The sequence below is a fragment of the Lytechinus pictus genome, unplaced genomic scaffold (assembly GCF_037042905.1).
Source record: "Lytechinus pictus isolate F3 Inbred unplaced genomic scaffold, Lp3.0 scaffold_19, whole genome shotgun sequence".
NCBI classification, from domain to species: domain Eukaryota; kingdom Metazoa; phylum Echinodermata; class Echinoidea; order Temnopleuroida; family Toxopneustidae; genus Lytechinus; species Lytechinus pictus.
Window position 1 is genome coordinate 5,550,850 of NW_026974140.1, and position 16,522 is coordinate 5,567,371.

General features: G+C 37.5%; 1 protein-coding gene across 1 annotated transcript; it reads left to right on the forward strand.

Moving 5' to 3' along the window:
- Positions 1-9,119: 9,119 nt before the first annotated feature.
- LOC129260987 (small ribosomal subunit protein uS19-like) lies at positions 9,120-15,924 on the forward strand. Its single transcript, XM_054899009.2, has 4 exons — positions 9,120-9,177; positions 13,261-13,346; positions 13,994-14,228; positions 15,549-15,924. The coding sequence occupies exons 1-4, from the start codon at positions 9,175-9,177 to the stop codon at positions 15,660-15,662; spliced, it is 438 nt and encodes a 145-aa protein (XP_054754984.1). The 5' UTR covers positions 9,120-9,174; the 3' UTR covers positions 15,663-15,924.
- The last annotated feature ends 598 nt before the right edge of the window (positions 15,925-16,522 follow it).

Sequence of the window (16,522 nt, forward strand, 5' to 3'; positions counted from 1 at the left end):
TTATAACCAAGTTCACAAAATCATGCTTTAATAGTTATGCAGAAAATAAACTCAATGAAATTTAAAATAATTATACAAAAAAAGATCGAGTGCTCCACTCTTCACGCGCACCCACATACCTATACATATATTGTGACCAAACGATCACAAACGATCACATGAGCAGTTATTGTGAAAGTGCCATTAGTTAGAGAAAATTAAAAAAAACTGTACGGTTCGAAACTTTCACTTTAAAGAGAGTCCAAATATGCATAAAGTCGTCAGGTGGTGTAAGGGGCCGAATATATCGATGGGCCCGGTTAGAACAACATTTCACAAATGTCGCGAGGGTGCGAAACAAAGCGAACTAAAATATGACTTTCTCAAAGTAAAAATCTAAGTTTGGTATGGAGTTTGAAGCAATATCCATAAAAAATATATGCTACCATTCATTTTCTTTCCCTTTCTCCTCCATTAAAAAAAAAGTTTTTGTCTCGCCTGCATAGCAGAGCGAGACTATATAGGCGCCGCTTTTCCGGCGGTGACGGCGGCGTCATCAACATCAAATCTTATCCGAAGGTTAAGTTTTTGAAATGTTATCATAACTTGAACAGTATATGAGCCTACTTCGGGAAACTTGGGCATAATGGTTATCAAGCGTTACTAAACATCCTGCCAGAGTCTGATGTCACATGATCAAGGTAAAATGTCATTCAGGGTCAATGAACTTAGACCATGTTGGGGGAATTAACATCAAAATCTTAACCGAAGGTTAAGTTTTTGAAATGTCATCATAACTTTGAAAGTATATGGGCTTAGTTAATGAAACTTGGACATGAGGGTGATCGAGTATTAATATACACCCTGTCTGAGTTTCAGGGCACACGACTAAGGTCAAAGGTCATTAAGGGTCAATGAGCTTTCGCCATGTTGTGGGTATTTGCTGATTTCCATCATAACTTTGAAAGTTTATGGATCTGGTTCATGAAACTTGGATATAAGAGCAATCAAGTATTAGTAAACATCCTGTGCAAGTTTCAAGTCACATGACCAAAGTCAAAGGTCATTTAGAGTCAACAAACTTTGGCCATGTGAAGGTATTTGCTGAATTGCCATCATAACTTTGAAAGTTGAAGATCTAGTTCATGAAACTTAGACATCAGAGTAATCAAGTATCATTGAACATCCTGCTTGAGATTCAGGTCGCATGACCAAGGTCAAAGGTCATTTAGGGTAAATGAACGTGGTATTCTATCATCATATGAATAGTGTGGTTTTTTGTAAATAACTATTCAATAGTTGTTTTTCAAAGTCAGCACTGCTGCTATATTGAATGGCGTAATACAGGCGAGACTGCATGCGGCAGCGCGTTCCACTTGTTTTTTTTTTCCTGTCTTGATCTTAGAATGACAGGGGTTCAGTGCCCCAAGTTCCATCCATACACCAATAATGTTGTCGTCAGTGGGATAAGAGAGCCAGCTCATGGACATGGCGTATGGGGCCAACTTAGATGCGGGGGAGCGAAGCGAACGAGCAAAACTGTTGACCTTTTCAATACAAAATTCTAATTTTGTGATCGACTTTGACACTGATAATATCATATTTGTTTGTCTCTTTTATCTTTCTCTCTTTTTTTTCTTTCGTTCTTTTTTCCTTTCTTTCTTTCTTTCTTTCTTTCTCTCTCTCTCTCTCTCTCTCTCTCTTGTTAGTGAATATCGGGGGGGGGGCTGTAGCCCCCAAACACCCCCATATGCATCTGTACGCCAGAAATCTACAGTGGGGGAGAAACAAATATGTGAATCGGGATAAAAACGAAAAGAGAATAATAATTAAAAAAATAAACAAACAAATAGAGAAGTCTGGGCCCTGACTATTCGTATCAACGCATATCCTTTCATGTTATTTTGGGATGAAAAACAGGGGCCATGATAGTTTCATTTTTGAAAGCAAATCAAAAATGAAAATATCATGTCCTATAATGCCTTAAATTTCTTGGTCGTCATCCCAAAATAACATGAAAAGAGGTCGAAGCCAAGAAAACTCGGGGAGAGGGGAAGAAGTCCACAGAAAAATAAAAGTGGCCTTTACACCAATATAGGGGTATATACCCAAATACAAACATATAGAAATAATGAGAATGTGAATTCCCCATTGTAAGGACCTAGCGAGGATGAAGGTCTTGATCATCCTGGAAGACTAATAATCTGGGACGATTAAGATATTAATTCAATTCAATTCAATTTATTTTTCAATCTTTAACATAATACAAATAATTACATGATAAATCAATTCAATTCAAATAAAAGCATGAACAAAATTCAACATTGAATAAATAATGAATCGATCCACTCTATATACTTGATTGAATGGTGGATGCAATTAGCGAAAATCCACGATAGAACAGTGTATCCCGACCTATTTGTGACGTCACATTCAAGTAGCGCCACCCCCCCCCCCCCCCCCCCATGTTCGTGGCAAAGGGTTTTGCCATACCAGAAAAAGGTATCAAAATTGGCAAATCGGCAAAAAGAGGTATGTATACCTCTCAACAACCTCTAAACTTATTTGTGCAATTACGCAGTCGTAAAGAGTAGAATTGTCGAGGCAATCTTTATAGGGTGGGGGAAATAACTAGTTTAGGGTATTCTGAGATCAAAGCAAATCAAAACCCCTTATCAAAATATCATCGGGTCGCCCCTGGAATATAAAGAGTGACAACGTCGAGGACAGCAAAGTTTCATGATCAATAGTATCTCAATGCAGCCTAAAATCAATCATCAAAACAGAAAAGTATATTTATACGAGATCACTTTACAATGAGGCCTAATTAGTACCAGGCTATATAAACCGTGACACAAAGCAGTGCGACCGTGTATTTACATGTTTCTCCATTAAGGTTTAATTGGTCATCAAACAACACTCATTTCAGAAGTAGAAAGATAATTTGAAGCTTGTTTAAAAGGGTATGATTCACCAATGGTTTCACTGGCGTACGCCTTCAGAAGGAGGGCTTGTTTCACGATCAAGAAAATAAAGCAAAAAAGGAGAAAGGGAAATTAAGGAAATGAAAGGGTTGAAATATAATATTATTTGATGAATTTTATGTCAAATTCCATAACAAAATTAGATTATCATATTTAAAGAATCATAATATCTTTTGCTCGCTCATGACTATATCTACAAAGTTCCCACGAATTGTCGTCAAAGTGCAAGTATTTTGCCACTGTGAGAGAGCGCGGTTAAGCTACACCGTGTTTACAATAAAATAATAAATGCAGTGGGGGAGATGATAGCAATATATTGACCTGAAAATTCAAAATTTGGGGGACACTCACACACCAAGGGCTATATATACCGGAGCAAATAACCGTGGACATGATAACCAAATCGTCTTTCAAGGGGGTATATTTATTATGGAAGAAATTGTGGCGAGTGAGCGAACCTTGAAAAAGTCGCTTCAGTCGCTTAAAATAATATGCATACAATACAGGATGATAAGGGAAAATTATCAATAACGTAAATAGAAGAAAAGGAAAAAGAAATATTCGATATTTGTTCAATGAAAACTCATGTGCTGAGTGGTTAAAGGTGAGATGAGAAAGCAAAAAAAAAAAAATCATGGGATCACGATTATCGGGAATAAGGATGCTATAAGAAATGATCATATGTCATTTTATATATTAAATAATATTGAATTATAAAAAAATTATCATAAGCCATCACAGGCCACAATATATAGACTTGTAAAACGTGGAAATAGCACGATGATGCATATGAAAAGTAAAAAATTTTAAATAAACTTAAATTGGGAGATGATACAACTCTCAAAAATTTTTGAGCAAAGTTCATATTTGAAGTATTACATTGTTGTTAATTAATGTGATTTTAAGTCCCCGATATAAGTGGGTGAAATAGTTAAGATGTGCGTTTCATCCAGGAACCAACAACTGCATTAATTTGATCAATGTCATCAGTAACTCATGGTACACTTAACTTGAAAACATGAATCATCCTCCGCTTCCGCCACGGTCCCCAAAGATACCAAGATATGACCCCCTCCCCCTCCTCCATTCACGAAATTATATTTATTGAATGTTTTGATTCGTTTATGATCAAAGTTATAATCATATTTAAAAGACATTAGAATCACATATTCATAGATGAATTTATTGCAGTGGATATAACATTTGCAAAAGCTAAACGTAGGAATTTGCCATGGCCTAATTCTGAATAGATTGAGTGCGGGAGCGGAGCGACCGCGCAAGAAATTTTGCGTTTTTAGAATGCAAAATTGAGCCAATTTAAACACTTTGACTGCATTTAAAGATGGATCCACACATCATCAGTAGTACCAACTATTCGATGATTATTTTTTCTGTCTGGAAAAATAGGGGGATATTGTACATGTCACCCTAACCCTAACCCTCTTTTTTTTTTTTTTTTTTTTTTTTGTGCGCCTCCAATGAGGTAGCCTCTTTCATTTAGGGCTCTGTTCATTTTGTTGATTTTTTGCCTTATTTTGAGGTTATCTTGAATTTAGTTGTTAACACTGCATTCTGTATATGTCAAGGATCTTGCTAGACCTTTTTTATTCAATATTTTGGTGAGTAAGCTCAGTATTGAGAAGTTGTATTTTATGTACCATATCTGAACTTGCTCAACACTGCCATTTTCAGTGTCCTGTGTTACACTCATGCCTCTATTCACTGTCTATTTTACTTATTGTTCAGGCAGTTCAGTTTGTACTTCACTTCTGCCTCTTTAATCACAGACAGTAGTGACATTCCATCTACAATGGAGGGGATTAAGTTCCTTAGGTTCTTCTTTTGTGTATCATTGATTGTATTTCTTTTGAATATTAACCATGTATTCACTCTGCCTTCTGATGCCAGAGTTACCTATTCATGTTCTGTTATTCCTGTATACAGGCATCTGAAGTACTGTAGTAGGCCTATTGCTTACTATAGCAATACAAGTGCCTGTTTTCAGTTAGCCATTTTACTATCAGGTGATATTCATATGAATCCAGGCCCACGCTATGATGTTGATTCATTTAAATCTACTAATGAATATTGTAACAGTTCACAGTCAGATCGTATTCAATATGATGTTCTCACTCTCCATCAGTTAGATAGGAAGCCTTCTCATCATCTTCCTCTGACTGTTTGGAAAAGGATTTGTGACCTTGGTATCCGCCGACATGGTCCTACTCATCGCGGACACAGGCGTATGGTCTCAAGGCCGCATCCCCTTCCTTCGAGGCCTACTGGTACTCGTTTAGGTTTATGGAATGCACGATCCTTGACAAACAAGATTGATGTAGTGACTTCTTTGATCATAGATAATGATATTGATGTATTAGTTATCACTGAGTCTTGGTTTTCAGGTGATCACAGAGATGACCCTACTATTGCGCAGTTGAAATTGTCCCTTCCAAATTACAACATTATCAATCGTCCCAGGAAGACTAGGGGAGGAGGTATATGTGTCCTCTACAGGTCCACAGCACGCTGTGTTGTAAATGAAACCTTCAATTGTTCCTCATTTGAATTTTTGGATCTAACCGTCCATCTTACCCCATCATCTCCTGTTAAACTGTATTGCATTTACCGCCCACCCCAATCCTCCCGGCACACTTTTTCAAGTGGTGATTTTCTTGAAGAGTTTCTCACTCTTCTGGAAAGTGCTGCTGTGGATGTTCATCCTCCTATTCTTCTTGGTGACTTTAATATTCACGTGGATGATTCTTCAGACAATTTTGCTAGATCTTTTCTTAATGGAGTGGAAGCCCTTGGATTCAAACAACACATCAACGGGCCTACACACAAGGCTGGTCATACACTCGACCTTATCCTTAGTAGAAATTCGGAAGATATTATCTCCCAGCATAGCATTTTACCATCTCTGCCATCTGATCACTCTGCTATTATATGTACTATTAATCTCAAAGGGCCCCAAAACCCCAAGAAGAAAGTGACTTTCAGGAAACTTTCTAACATTGACCCTAAATCTTTTAGTCTGGATGTTAAAGATGTCTTAGATTCCATTCAATTTCCCTCTTGCCCATCTGAGGCTGCTTATCTGTATAACGACTGTCTTGGTAAACTGATGGACAAGCACGCCCCTCTGCAGACTGTGACTGTTACAGTTAGACCAAAAGCTCCCTGGTTCTCTGCTGAAATTAGGGAGGCACGGCGACTGAGGCGACGCGCAGAACGTCGAATGATGAAGTCTGGCCTGCAGGTTGATAAGACATTATATCGTCAAGAATGCGAAACTTACTACAATCTCCTCACTGATGCCAAATCAAAATACTTTAGATCTGAAATCGCTAACGCCGACTCCAAACAGCTATTTAGTATTGTACAGAAACTCACCACCCCCTCTCAGTCCTCCATTTATCCTGAACACTCATCTGCTTCTGATCTCGCCAACAAATTCAGTGAATTCTTTAGCAAGAGGATCAGTGATATTGTGTCCTCTTTTGCACCTGACGTTCCTAGTGATCAACAACATCCTGTGGGCTCTTTGAATTGCAAACTGAGTGAGTTTACTCCAGTGACTGAAGTTCAACTTCGCCATCTCATCAAGTCATTACCACCGAAGTTCTGCAGTCTTGATCCTCTTCCAACTTGGTTGCTCAAAGACTGTATTGATGAACTTCTACCGCTTCTCATAAACATTATCAATTCATCACTCACAACAGGTGTTGTCCCTGAATCATTCAAATCATCACTAGTTCTTCCTCTGTTGAAAAAGCCCAATCTTGATCCGAATGACTTTGGCAATTATCGCCCTATCGCCAACCTGCCATTTGTTAGCAAGGTTTTGGAGAGAATCGTCGCATCCCAGCTCATGTGCTATGTGGACAGTCATCATTTACTTCCTGAGAAGCAGTCAGCATATCGCAACTTTCATTCAACAGAAACGGCTCTCTTGAAAGTACTCAACGATCTACTGCTTACCGTCGACAAGGGTAACGAAGCTGCACTCCTTCTACTGGACTATTCTGCGGCGTTTGACACTTTAGACCACTCAGTGTTGCTCCAGCGTCTTGCACATGACTACTCCATTACCGGAACGGCTCAAAATTGGATTGAGTCATACCTGCAAGATCGTACTCAGCGGGTGATTATCAATGGAACTTTCTCAGCACCTTTCGCTTTGAGCTGCGGAGTCCCCCAAGGTTCTGTTGTGGGCCCTCTCCTATTTCTTCTGTACACTGGTCCTCTTGCAAAAATTATCACTAGCCATCGGGGTGTGAGTTATGCCATGTATGCAGATGACACGCAAATCTACGTATCCATGGCATCCGACCAGAAGACATATGCTGTTAATCTACTGAGTGACTGCCTCAAGGACATCAAGGTCTGGTCAGCGAAGAACAGACTCCGTCTCAACGAAGCCAAATCAGAACTGGTACATCTTTCTTCGCAATTTAGAGCTACGGAGCCTCTGCCAGACTTCAATATGGGAGAGGGCATACTTAAGATGTCTGACTCTGTCAAAGACCTTGGTGTCACTTTAGACAAGCACCTTACCCTCCAGCCACATATCAGGAACATCTGCAAATCAGCATCATGGGGTTTATTTAGGATTGGTAAGGTCAGGCGACTACTCGACCAAGCCTCTACTGAAAAACTCATTCATGCCTTCGTCTCATCCCATCTAGACTATTGCAACTCCCTCTTTGCCGGCCTCCCAATTTCTTCCATCTCTCCCCTCCAGCGAATCCTCAACACTGCAGCGAGAATGGTAACCTTGAGCAAGAAACACGAACACATCACCCCTATTCTCCGATCACTTCATTGGCTTCCGGTTCACTCTCGCATAACGTTCAAAATTCTACTCATTGTATACAAAATTACCCATAATATGTCACCCAAATATCTCCAAGACCTTATTTCCCTTCGTTCTTCCTCTTCTGTCAGATCCTTACGTTCATCATATTCCAATAATTTAATTCATGGCCCTCGCACTAAGACCCGATATGGTGATCGTGCATTTTCTGTAATTGCTCCCACCCTCTGGAATAAACTCCCAATTCATATCCAAAATGCTCCCTCCGTAGAAATTTTCAAATCGTCACTTAAAGCTCACCTTTTCTCATAACTTAACTTTTTTTTTTTTTTTTTTTTTTTTTTTTGACCGATTGACTGTATACTATTATAATCTGCCAACCTGTGCGCTTTGAAACACCAGTATAAAGCGCCCTACAAATGTTATTATTATTATTATTATTATTAAAAAGTGTGTGTGTGTGTAGGGGGATATATCCCCCATCCCCATGGATTTAAACCCGTGATATTTATTCATTCATATCATTTCCAAAAGGATAAAGAGGGGTAAAGAGAATAAAAAGGAAAGAGAGCAGAAAAATGGAATAACAAATATAAGAGGAAGAAGAAATAAAATAAATAAAATAAGGGAAGGGGAATAATTGGAGAATATTAAACTTTTCAGTCCATTTTATAGCAATGAAAATTTGAATGTCCTGTTTTTAAGTCTATGAACTCAACGGATCCAGCTTTCGTTAATATAGGGGAGGGGGGATGGAACTTCACCTACATTTCCCCGATCGGCCTCTATTGATTTGTTTTTTTTGTCCATATATGCTAAAAGGGAAAGTTCACCAGTGATAGCAAGTTTATTGTAAAAATAGGAGAAATAGACTTATAACAAAAATATTGGTGAAGGTTTGTAAAAAATCCATCAAAAATTTTAAAGTATATTAGACTTTTTTTATTTGATGCGTCATAATTATGCGAGCTCGCATAATTAAATAAAAAATATCAATGAAATGTCATTTTATCAAGAAAATCAAAATGGGTTACATTGTACCTTCAGTATCACACCAACTCCTGAAAAAAGATTTTTTTTTTTTGGTCTTCATGAACCATTAAAAAACTTGAAATTTATGCATTTTATATTACATGATACGGGGCAGTTACTCTTATATGACGTCAGAAATCAAAAGTTGAAAATTCAGATCTTAATCTTTGATGGATTTTCCTGAAACCTTCACGAATATTTTTTTCGTCTGGTATTTTTACAACAAACTTTTTGTGAGGGTGATACAGTACCTCTGAGTACTGGTCACGTTTGTTTTCTTCATGCAATTAATTATTACCCAAAATTCATCACTAGAGGGCGGTATCACGAACGTCTTTCTTTTCGTGTCTCGCAGTTGTGAACATGGTATGGACATTTAAAGTTGATAAAAAAATCGTTAAACATCCTTAGTCACAAATTACATTTTTTTAAATTGAATACTCATCCCGTTTATCTGATATTTCATGAGTGTATTTCTCTTCCTTTTGTTCATTTTAAAATCCAATTAATGGTATAAATACGACATGATCCATGAAGTAGCGTAATGGTAATTTCATTTTTCCATCAACACTACACGGATACGAGTGCATCGGACCACAAATTAGCCTCGGCCGTATACGACCGGACCATGGATGGGTTATTTATGACAGTTATTCAATTTTAGGTGCCAGTCTATATCTGCGCACCTGAAATGATTCATTCTGTTTTATTCCTTGAAAAAATCGGCTAACATGTAGAATCCATTGCCGTGTGATCAGGTGTAGCCAGGAGGCTTCTAGAGAGTAAAAATCATTTATTTACCAACGACAGCAACGTAGCCGTAGGCCTAGGCATTACAAGACAAAGTACCTGGTATGGTATGGTAGTGGATCGTATTACCGAACACTTTTCATGAATTCAATCATATCAAACACATTATTCTCATAAAATTCACCAAACTTTCACCATAAATACACAATTACCTACAAAATATAAATATGTAAAAATTTTGCCGAAATTGTATTTCCTTTTTACGATATTAGCTTCCAATCGGACCCTCTTCGCATGTGAAATATTTTGGTCACTTGAAAAAGGTATCGTGTTACCGAACGTGTGTTTTCTGTGGGAAAAGTTGAGAAAACAACAAAATCACTGATGAGCTATTTTGACCATATTTTATTATTTTTAGAATATTAAGACTTTGAAAATGTGTTTTTTACCATTTTTCATCATCTTTCTATTCAAGTTCTCTTTGGAAGGATTCTGCAAAATTTTGAGCGTATGAAATTATTTCTGATGCGTATGATGCGCGCGTTCGGTAATACAAGGCCGGTCGGTAATACAAGCACTCACTATACAATGATTTAGGGTGTCTGACTCTGAGAAGCCACACTGAAAAGTGTCAGCAGAAAACAGGCTGATTTAGGGGAAAATATGGCACATTTTTTTCGGGAAGTTCAGAACTTCAGGCTGCTAGAAAAATGTGATCTGAGTGAATTGATTATTAACTTGTGTTTGGCATGTATGGAAAGAGAAAATTCAGGGGCTTATTTTGTCAGTAAGGACAAGTTTATAATTATATGATCATTTTAAATTTAAATGAGGATTTAGAGATAAATTGCAAACCATTAATGCATTATTTGTGTGTGTGTTGAGATTGCCATTTCCCCATGCGTTTTGGGAAAATGAAATGTCTGTTTTGCACAATTTTTTTCACTTTGTCGCAATTTTTCATTGTGATCTGGTTTCCAAATCTTTATAAAAATCATACCATGGCATCAGAAAGAGCATAAAAAATCATATGTGACTCTTTAAGGACAAGTTTTTGGCATTAATGATAAATTTATAACAGCTCTCGGAAGCTGAAAATTTGGAATTGTGTGTGTCCATTTCTTAACTACACAGTCTATGGCAGAGAAATGCTGACAATTGACCTTATTTCCTAAAAAAAAATTATGACATTGTAATGTTACTCCTAAAAATCCAAGGATAGTTCATCCTGCCCAAGTCCAAGATTTGCCATGTTATCAATTTTCTTGTCAAGTTTTCATTAGAAATATGATCTATTTTAGATAAATAGATTATCTTATGATACTTGACTTTGTCAACAATTTAATGAATGAGACACATCACAACAAACATGTATTTTGCTTTATGCCAAGGCTGAACACCCAGCCACCTGGCTGGTTACGGATAATGGGTGGTTTATGCCCAGCGACGACGAGCCATGATGACTTGAAAACTAAAAAGTCTGACCCTATTACTCCCACAAATTTGGTTATGAGAACAAATATGCGTCAGATTCATAACATTTAAATATCCCAGGATCAAAGACCATACCTCGATCAGAGATCATTAATTTTATTACTTGTTTCTTAATTTTCTCGCTAAAAGTTAAACGAGCATTAATATTATTTTTTGAAAAAGTTTGTTCGCGCAATGAAAAGGGGACACTCAGCGATACGAAGATCGCGTCGATGGCTAATGGATATTCGATAGCACAAAAAGCCAATAACAGAAAGGGAATTTGGCCTAGCATCTTTTGATGAAAAATACACGAGGCACTAATGAAATATTCACTGTGTACCGAAGTGATATGAAAAGTCAGGAATCGGGATGTCATTTAAGGAAGCACCCCTGTGTACAAATATTGTTCATTTTGACTGACTGGAATAGCAGTGCCCTTGTAAAGTTTTAATCACTTTCTTCTGGAACCCAGCTTATAATATGTAGGTTGAAAATTGGGATACTCTGCACTTTCATTAATTTACAATGCGCTTTATAGTTGCATGATTTGCATCATTCACTTTTTTTTTTTAGAAGAAATATATTGAAAATCATAAAAATTAAGAATTATATATCAAATTAAAGGGGAAAATAAGAAGAACACGATGGTGTACATCATTTATCATGGAGACCGATGAAACTCACTTAATTGATATAGTTTAAAGTTCTCTGAATGCTTCAAACACGCACAATTACGTCCGCGAAATTGGGGTTTTTTGATGACGTGTATAAGTGTACGAGAGACGTGATTGGCTCTCCCACGTCAAGCTCCACTTGCATGCAAAACCTGTTGCGAGGGTACGTTTTCTCCACATTGTCACTGAATACTTCGATCACGAAATGAAAGAAAACCTAGAAGATTACCGGTATCTAGATTTTGGATTTTCAAATTGATGATTTTGAAGACGAAGAGAAAATTGATAAGTTTCTAGCTCTAGTGACGTGGATGGAGGTAAATTAGGGGAATTACGCCTATGATGATGAGACGGACAATTCAACTTGCATGCCGATTCACTACCAACTCGTGCAGCTGCTAGTGCTAGCTGCACGTAAAATAAATCCATGAAAATGAATTCCAGCCTGACCATCCAGACAGAGTCTCTTCCCTCTGTCAATAAAATTTACTCTAAAGAAGGAAAATAATGATATAACTGTACTTACAAACAAGTGAATATATCAGAATCTGAAGGCAAATCAACTCAACGAATAGCGGCAGACGATATGCACCGACGATAAACTTCACGTGGCTGGGATAAATTGTCACTCGTTCTGTTAGGTATAATTTCTACCTCATTATTTTGACAAAATTACGAAACTCGGGGAATTATTTATCTATATAAAAATATAGTAACACCTCGTACTGTTTTTAAATTACGATAAAACCTTTTTTTAAGCAAAAAGTTGAGGTAAATTAAAATTAGATGTAAAAGATCATCCCCAACATGCGTAGCTCGTATGTGATTGTAATGAGAGCTGTGCAACCACTGATCTCTCCTCTGTTAGAGGAGAGATCAGTGTGTGCAACACGTGCATCTACTCTCTCAGCCAAGGCGAGCAAGCAATGTGTGTTTGTGATGGTTTGTTTACAATCACATATGAGCTACGCATGGATTTATTTTGGCCCGCGGTACGTGCAGCTAGCACTAGCAGCTGCATGAGTTGGTAGCGAATCGGCATGCAAGTTGAATTGTCCGACTCTTCATCATAGGCGTAATTCCCCTAATTTGCCTCCATCCACGTCACTAGAGCTAGAAACTTCATCATTCTCTTCATCTTCAAAATCATCAATTTGAAAATCCGAAATCTAGATAAACTTCTGGGTTTTCTTTCATTTCGTGATCGAAGTATTCAGTGCCAGTGTGGAGAAAACGTACCCTCGCAACAGGTTTTGCATGCAAGTGGAGCTTGACGTGGGAGAGCCAATCACGTCTCTCGTACACTTATACACGTCATCAAATTCGAGTCAATTCAGAGACCGATATGGGAGGCGTATTTCGGAGAGGCATTTTAGCGCTTTTTAATTGGCGATTTCCACCTTATGTATTACTTTCGTTATTTTTGAATGACCAAATGATAATCCCCACATCATGTCCTTTCCACTGATATATAATAAGGCCATATTCATAATCAATATATTTCTCCTTTAATATGACCCAAATCTACCGGATTAATTTCATTTTGCAGGCAGAAGTTGAGGTAAAGAAGAAGCGTACCTTCAGGAAGTACACCTTCCGTGGTGTTGATCTTGATCAACTCTTGGATATGTCCAAGTAAGTAAGCGAAGAAATTTCAAGAATCGATATTGTGTTTTTGTATAAAATTCTTTTTTGATAACCAGTTGCTGGAATTCATTTTGTAGTCCATAGATAAACATTTCAGTGGAATGGTTAAAAAACATGTTTGCTTCAGGGGGGTAAGGAATGTTATTAATCAAGATAAGTTTGTTTTTGTGATTATTTTCTACTGATAAGGAGTTAGACATAAGTCTGCTTTCAGACTTTTTAACATTATTTTTGGCCAATTCTAAATGACCTCGGTGGAAATGATTATAGTAAAAATGATGAAGGTATTTTTTATGGTGTAAAGAATTACTTGACCTGATTAAAAAGAAAAAGGGAATCTAATCATGAGGGGTATGTGTAAGGGTCTTGTGTGCAGTTTTTACTTAGTTACCTAGATGTAGAGAAACTTTTCTTTTTCCCCTTTTTTTTCTTCAGGGGGGGGGGTTGGGGCTTAATTTCGTTAGACCCAGTTGAAGCATGTACTTGATTCACTCCTTATTCTCGTCATGAAAAATAAAGTATTTTGAACAACCAAAACATGGCTCCGAAGTTGTTGCACATCATTTTTATGATTTTAAAAAGATTCAGAAATCAATTTCCAATACCATACCTTTAATTTATCACTCCATTCGCAGTGAGCAACTGAGTGAGCTGCTCCACTGTCGTGCCAGGAGACGATTCAAGCGTGGGCTCAAGCGCAAGCCCCTTGCCCTCCTCAAGAAGCTCCGAAAGGCAAAGAAAGAATGCCCTGCCCTGGAGAAGCCTGAGGTTGTCAAGACCCATTTGAGGAATGTCATCATTGTCCCTGAGATGGTTGGATGCATGGTCGGTGTCTACAACGGCAAGGTCTTCAACCAAGTTGAAATTAAGGTCAGTTTTGCTTTTTGAGCTACCTTGTAGAAGTAAAATCTAGTGAATCTTGTGAAATCACTTTGATGTACATGATCTGTAAGTTCCATCTGAAAAATGTGCAAAAAAGACGAGCTGGATATCAGGGATTTTTTTAGATCTGCTAATTTTGCAAACTTCTTGTCTCATTGTCAAAATTCTGATATTTTAAGCAGCTCAGCCTTGCAAAAAATTGACTTTTTACGAAACAGTAGAATGTTTGTTTGGATTTGAGTTTGTGAGTTCAGTTTGCAAAAGTGATTTATCATTCATTCTTGATACAAGTGAATGAATTTTGAAAAATGAAAAAAACTTTTGTTGCAACCAATACACCTTCCAATTGAATACAAATATTTGTAAGAAATTTGAAACTTGATAAATATCAAAGCCATTGCTTTGCCACAAGCTTGTATCTAATCGCTAGAGGGTATTCATTTGTCTCGCAATCTACTATGGTCAACAAGGAAATTCGTGATCACTCTCGCAAAAAGTGTTCACTAGCTTACAAGTTCACTAGCTTTCGAGTGCCGCTGCAACTCTTTATCAAGTGACGAGAGTGATCACGAATTTCCTAGAAAGCTAGTGAACACATTTTGCGAGAGTGATCACGAATTTCCTTGTTGACCATAGTAGATTGCGAGACAAATGAATACCCTCTAGCGATTATTTCAGTCCGCAATAATGAACCTATTTAGTATTAGCTTGTATCTAGTGTCGTCAAGTTCATGTGATGGGACTAGAAATACAGTTTTACATGTAGCATGACAAGGTTTTGTTTTATCAAATCTATGTACACTACACATTGAAAAAAAAGGAAGCAAACTATCTACATATTATTACCCCTTTATAAAAATAAGGAAATATGATGGAGTGATTGAAAGGATTAACGACTATTAGCCAGTCAATGATGCTTATATCCATCAGAGTATCTTTTGATATACTGCTGATTCTTTCCTCGTTTCTGAGGCTGGCCAATTCATTCATTCATTTGATTTCTGTACACATATTGAATATTTCTTCCTGTAAACCACACTGCATGAAATGATTTTATTTTGAAGCGTTCATAGACCCATTTTATGAAATTGTCACAAGTGTAGGAATTACGTTTTGTTGGGATGTTCAAAACGGTTACATGAAAGAGATTCCTGGTGTCTAGCTATTCACATTTGAAAAAATTAATCTGCAAATGTGCTAAAGGAATCCACTGATAGAAACTTCATAGATATGTATACAGGAAAATGTCGTTTTAAATATCTTCACACTTAACTTTGCATAAATTCTCTCCCTGTTTGTATCTTTTAGCCTGATATGATTGGTCATTACCTTGGGGAGTTCAGCATCACCTACAAACCTGTGAAGCACGGTAGGCCTGGTATCGGTGCCACCCACTCCTCAAGATTCATCCCACTCAAGTAAAACTTCTCAAGCGGCCTTCATAATCCTCTGACGCCCATCCATTTACATCATGCTTGAGACTTCAAAGACTCTCCTCTAAAGTTCCTCTTTGAGAATAGACTCTAAATGTCATCCAGGAACTAATAACATACACCAAGCCCAACACATCAATGAGGTGATTGACCAGAGTTCTTGCAATCTACACCATTTCTTCAGCCAAGTTTTGTTTACTGTGTACAACCACGACAATAAATCAATCTGCAGATACATGTAGACAACACAATATCTACCAGGTTTATGTAGGGAGTTTTGTTAGGAAGTGTATTTGAGGATGTGAGAAGTAAGTGTGATATATAAAGTGTGGAGACAAGGGGCCCATTTCATAAAGACTTACAACTGATGTAACTTTGCCTTTATGGCAACTAAAATGGCAACAGGGCTCAGCAATTAATCAAAATCAAGGTTACCACGGTAGTTGCCATAATGGCAAAGTTGCATATCAGTTGCATTTCAAAGTTGAAATGTGAAATCATCCTCTTGAATTCTAGTCTTGGTTTTCAACTGAAACAGATTTTGAAATGGTTAATGAAATCAGATTGTTAAAAATAATGTAATTATATTTTTGAGAGAAGGGGGAGAATCCAGTAATAAGTGAAATAGAGAGTGAGGGATGAATGAGAGAGCAGGAGAGGTGACGAGGGAAAGGGGGATTAAATGAGGAGAGGGGACTGAAAAGATGAGAAAAAGGAAGAAAGGGATGGAAGAGAGAAAAAGAGTTGAAACGAAAATTATGAAACACAAGGGCCCGAATTCACAAAGGTGGTTTGAAAAACCCACAGTCGAGTCCATGGTTTATGCAGATTTCCTGTTCAAATTACGCT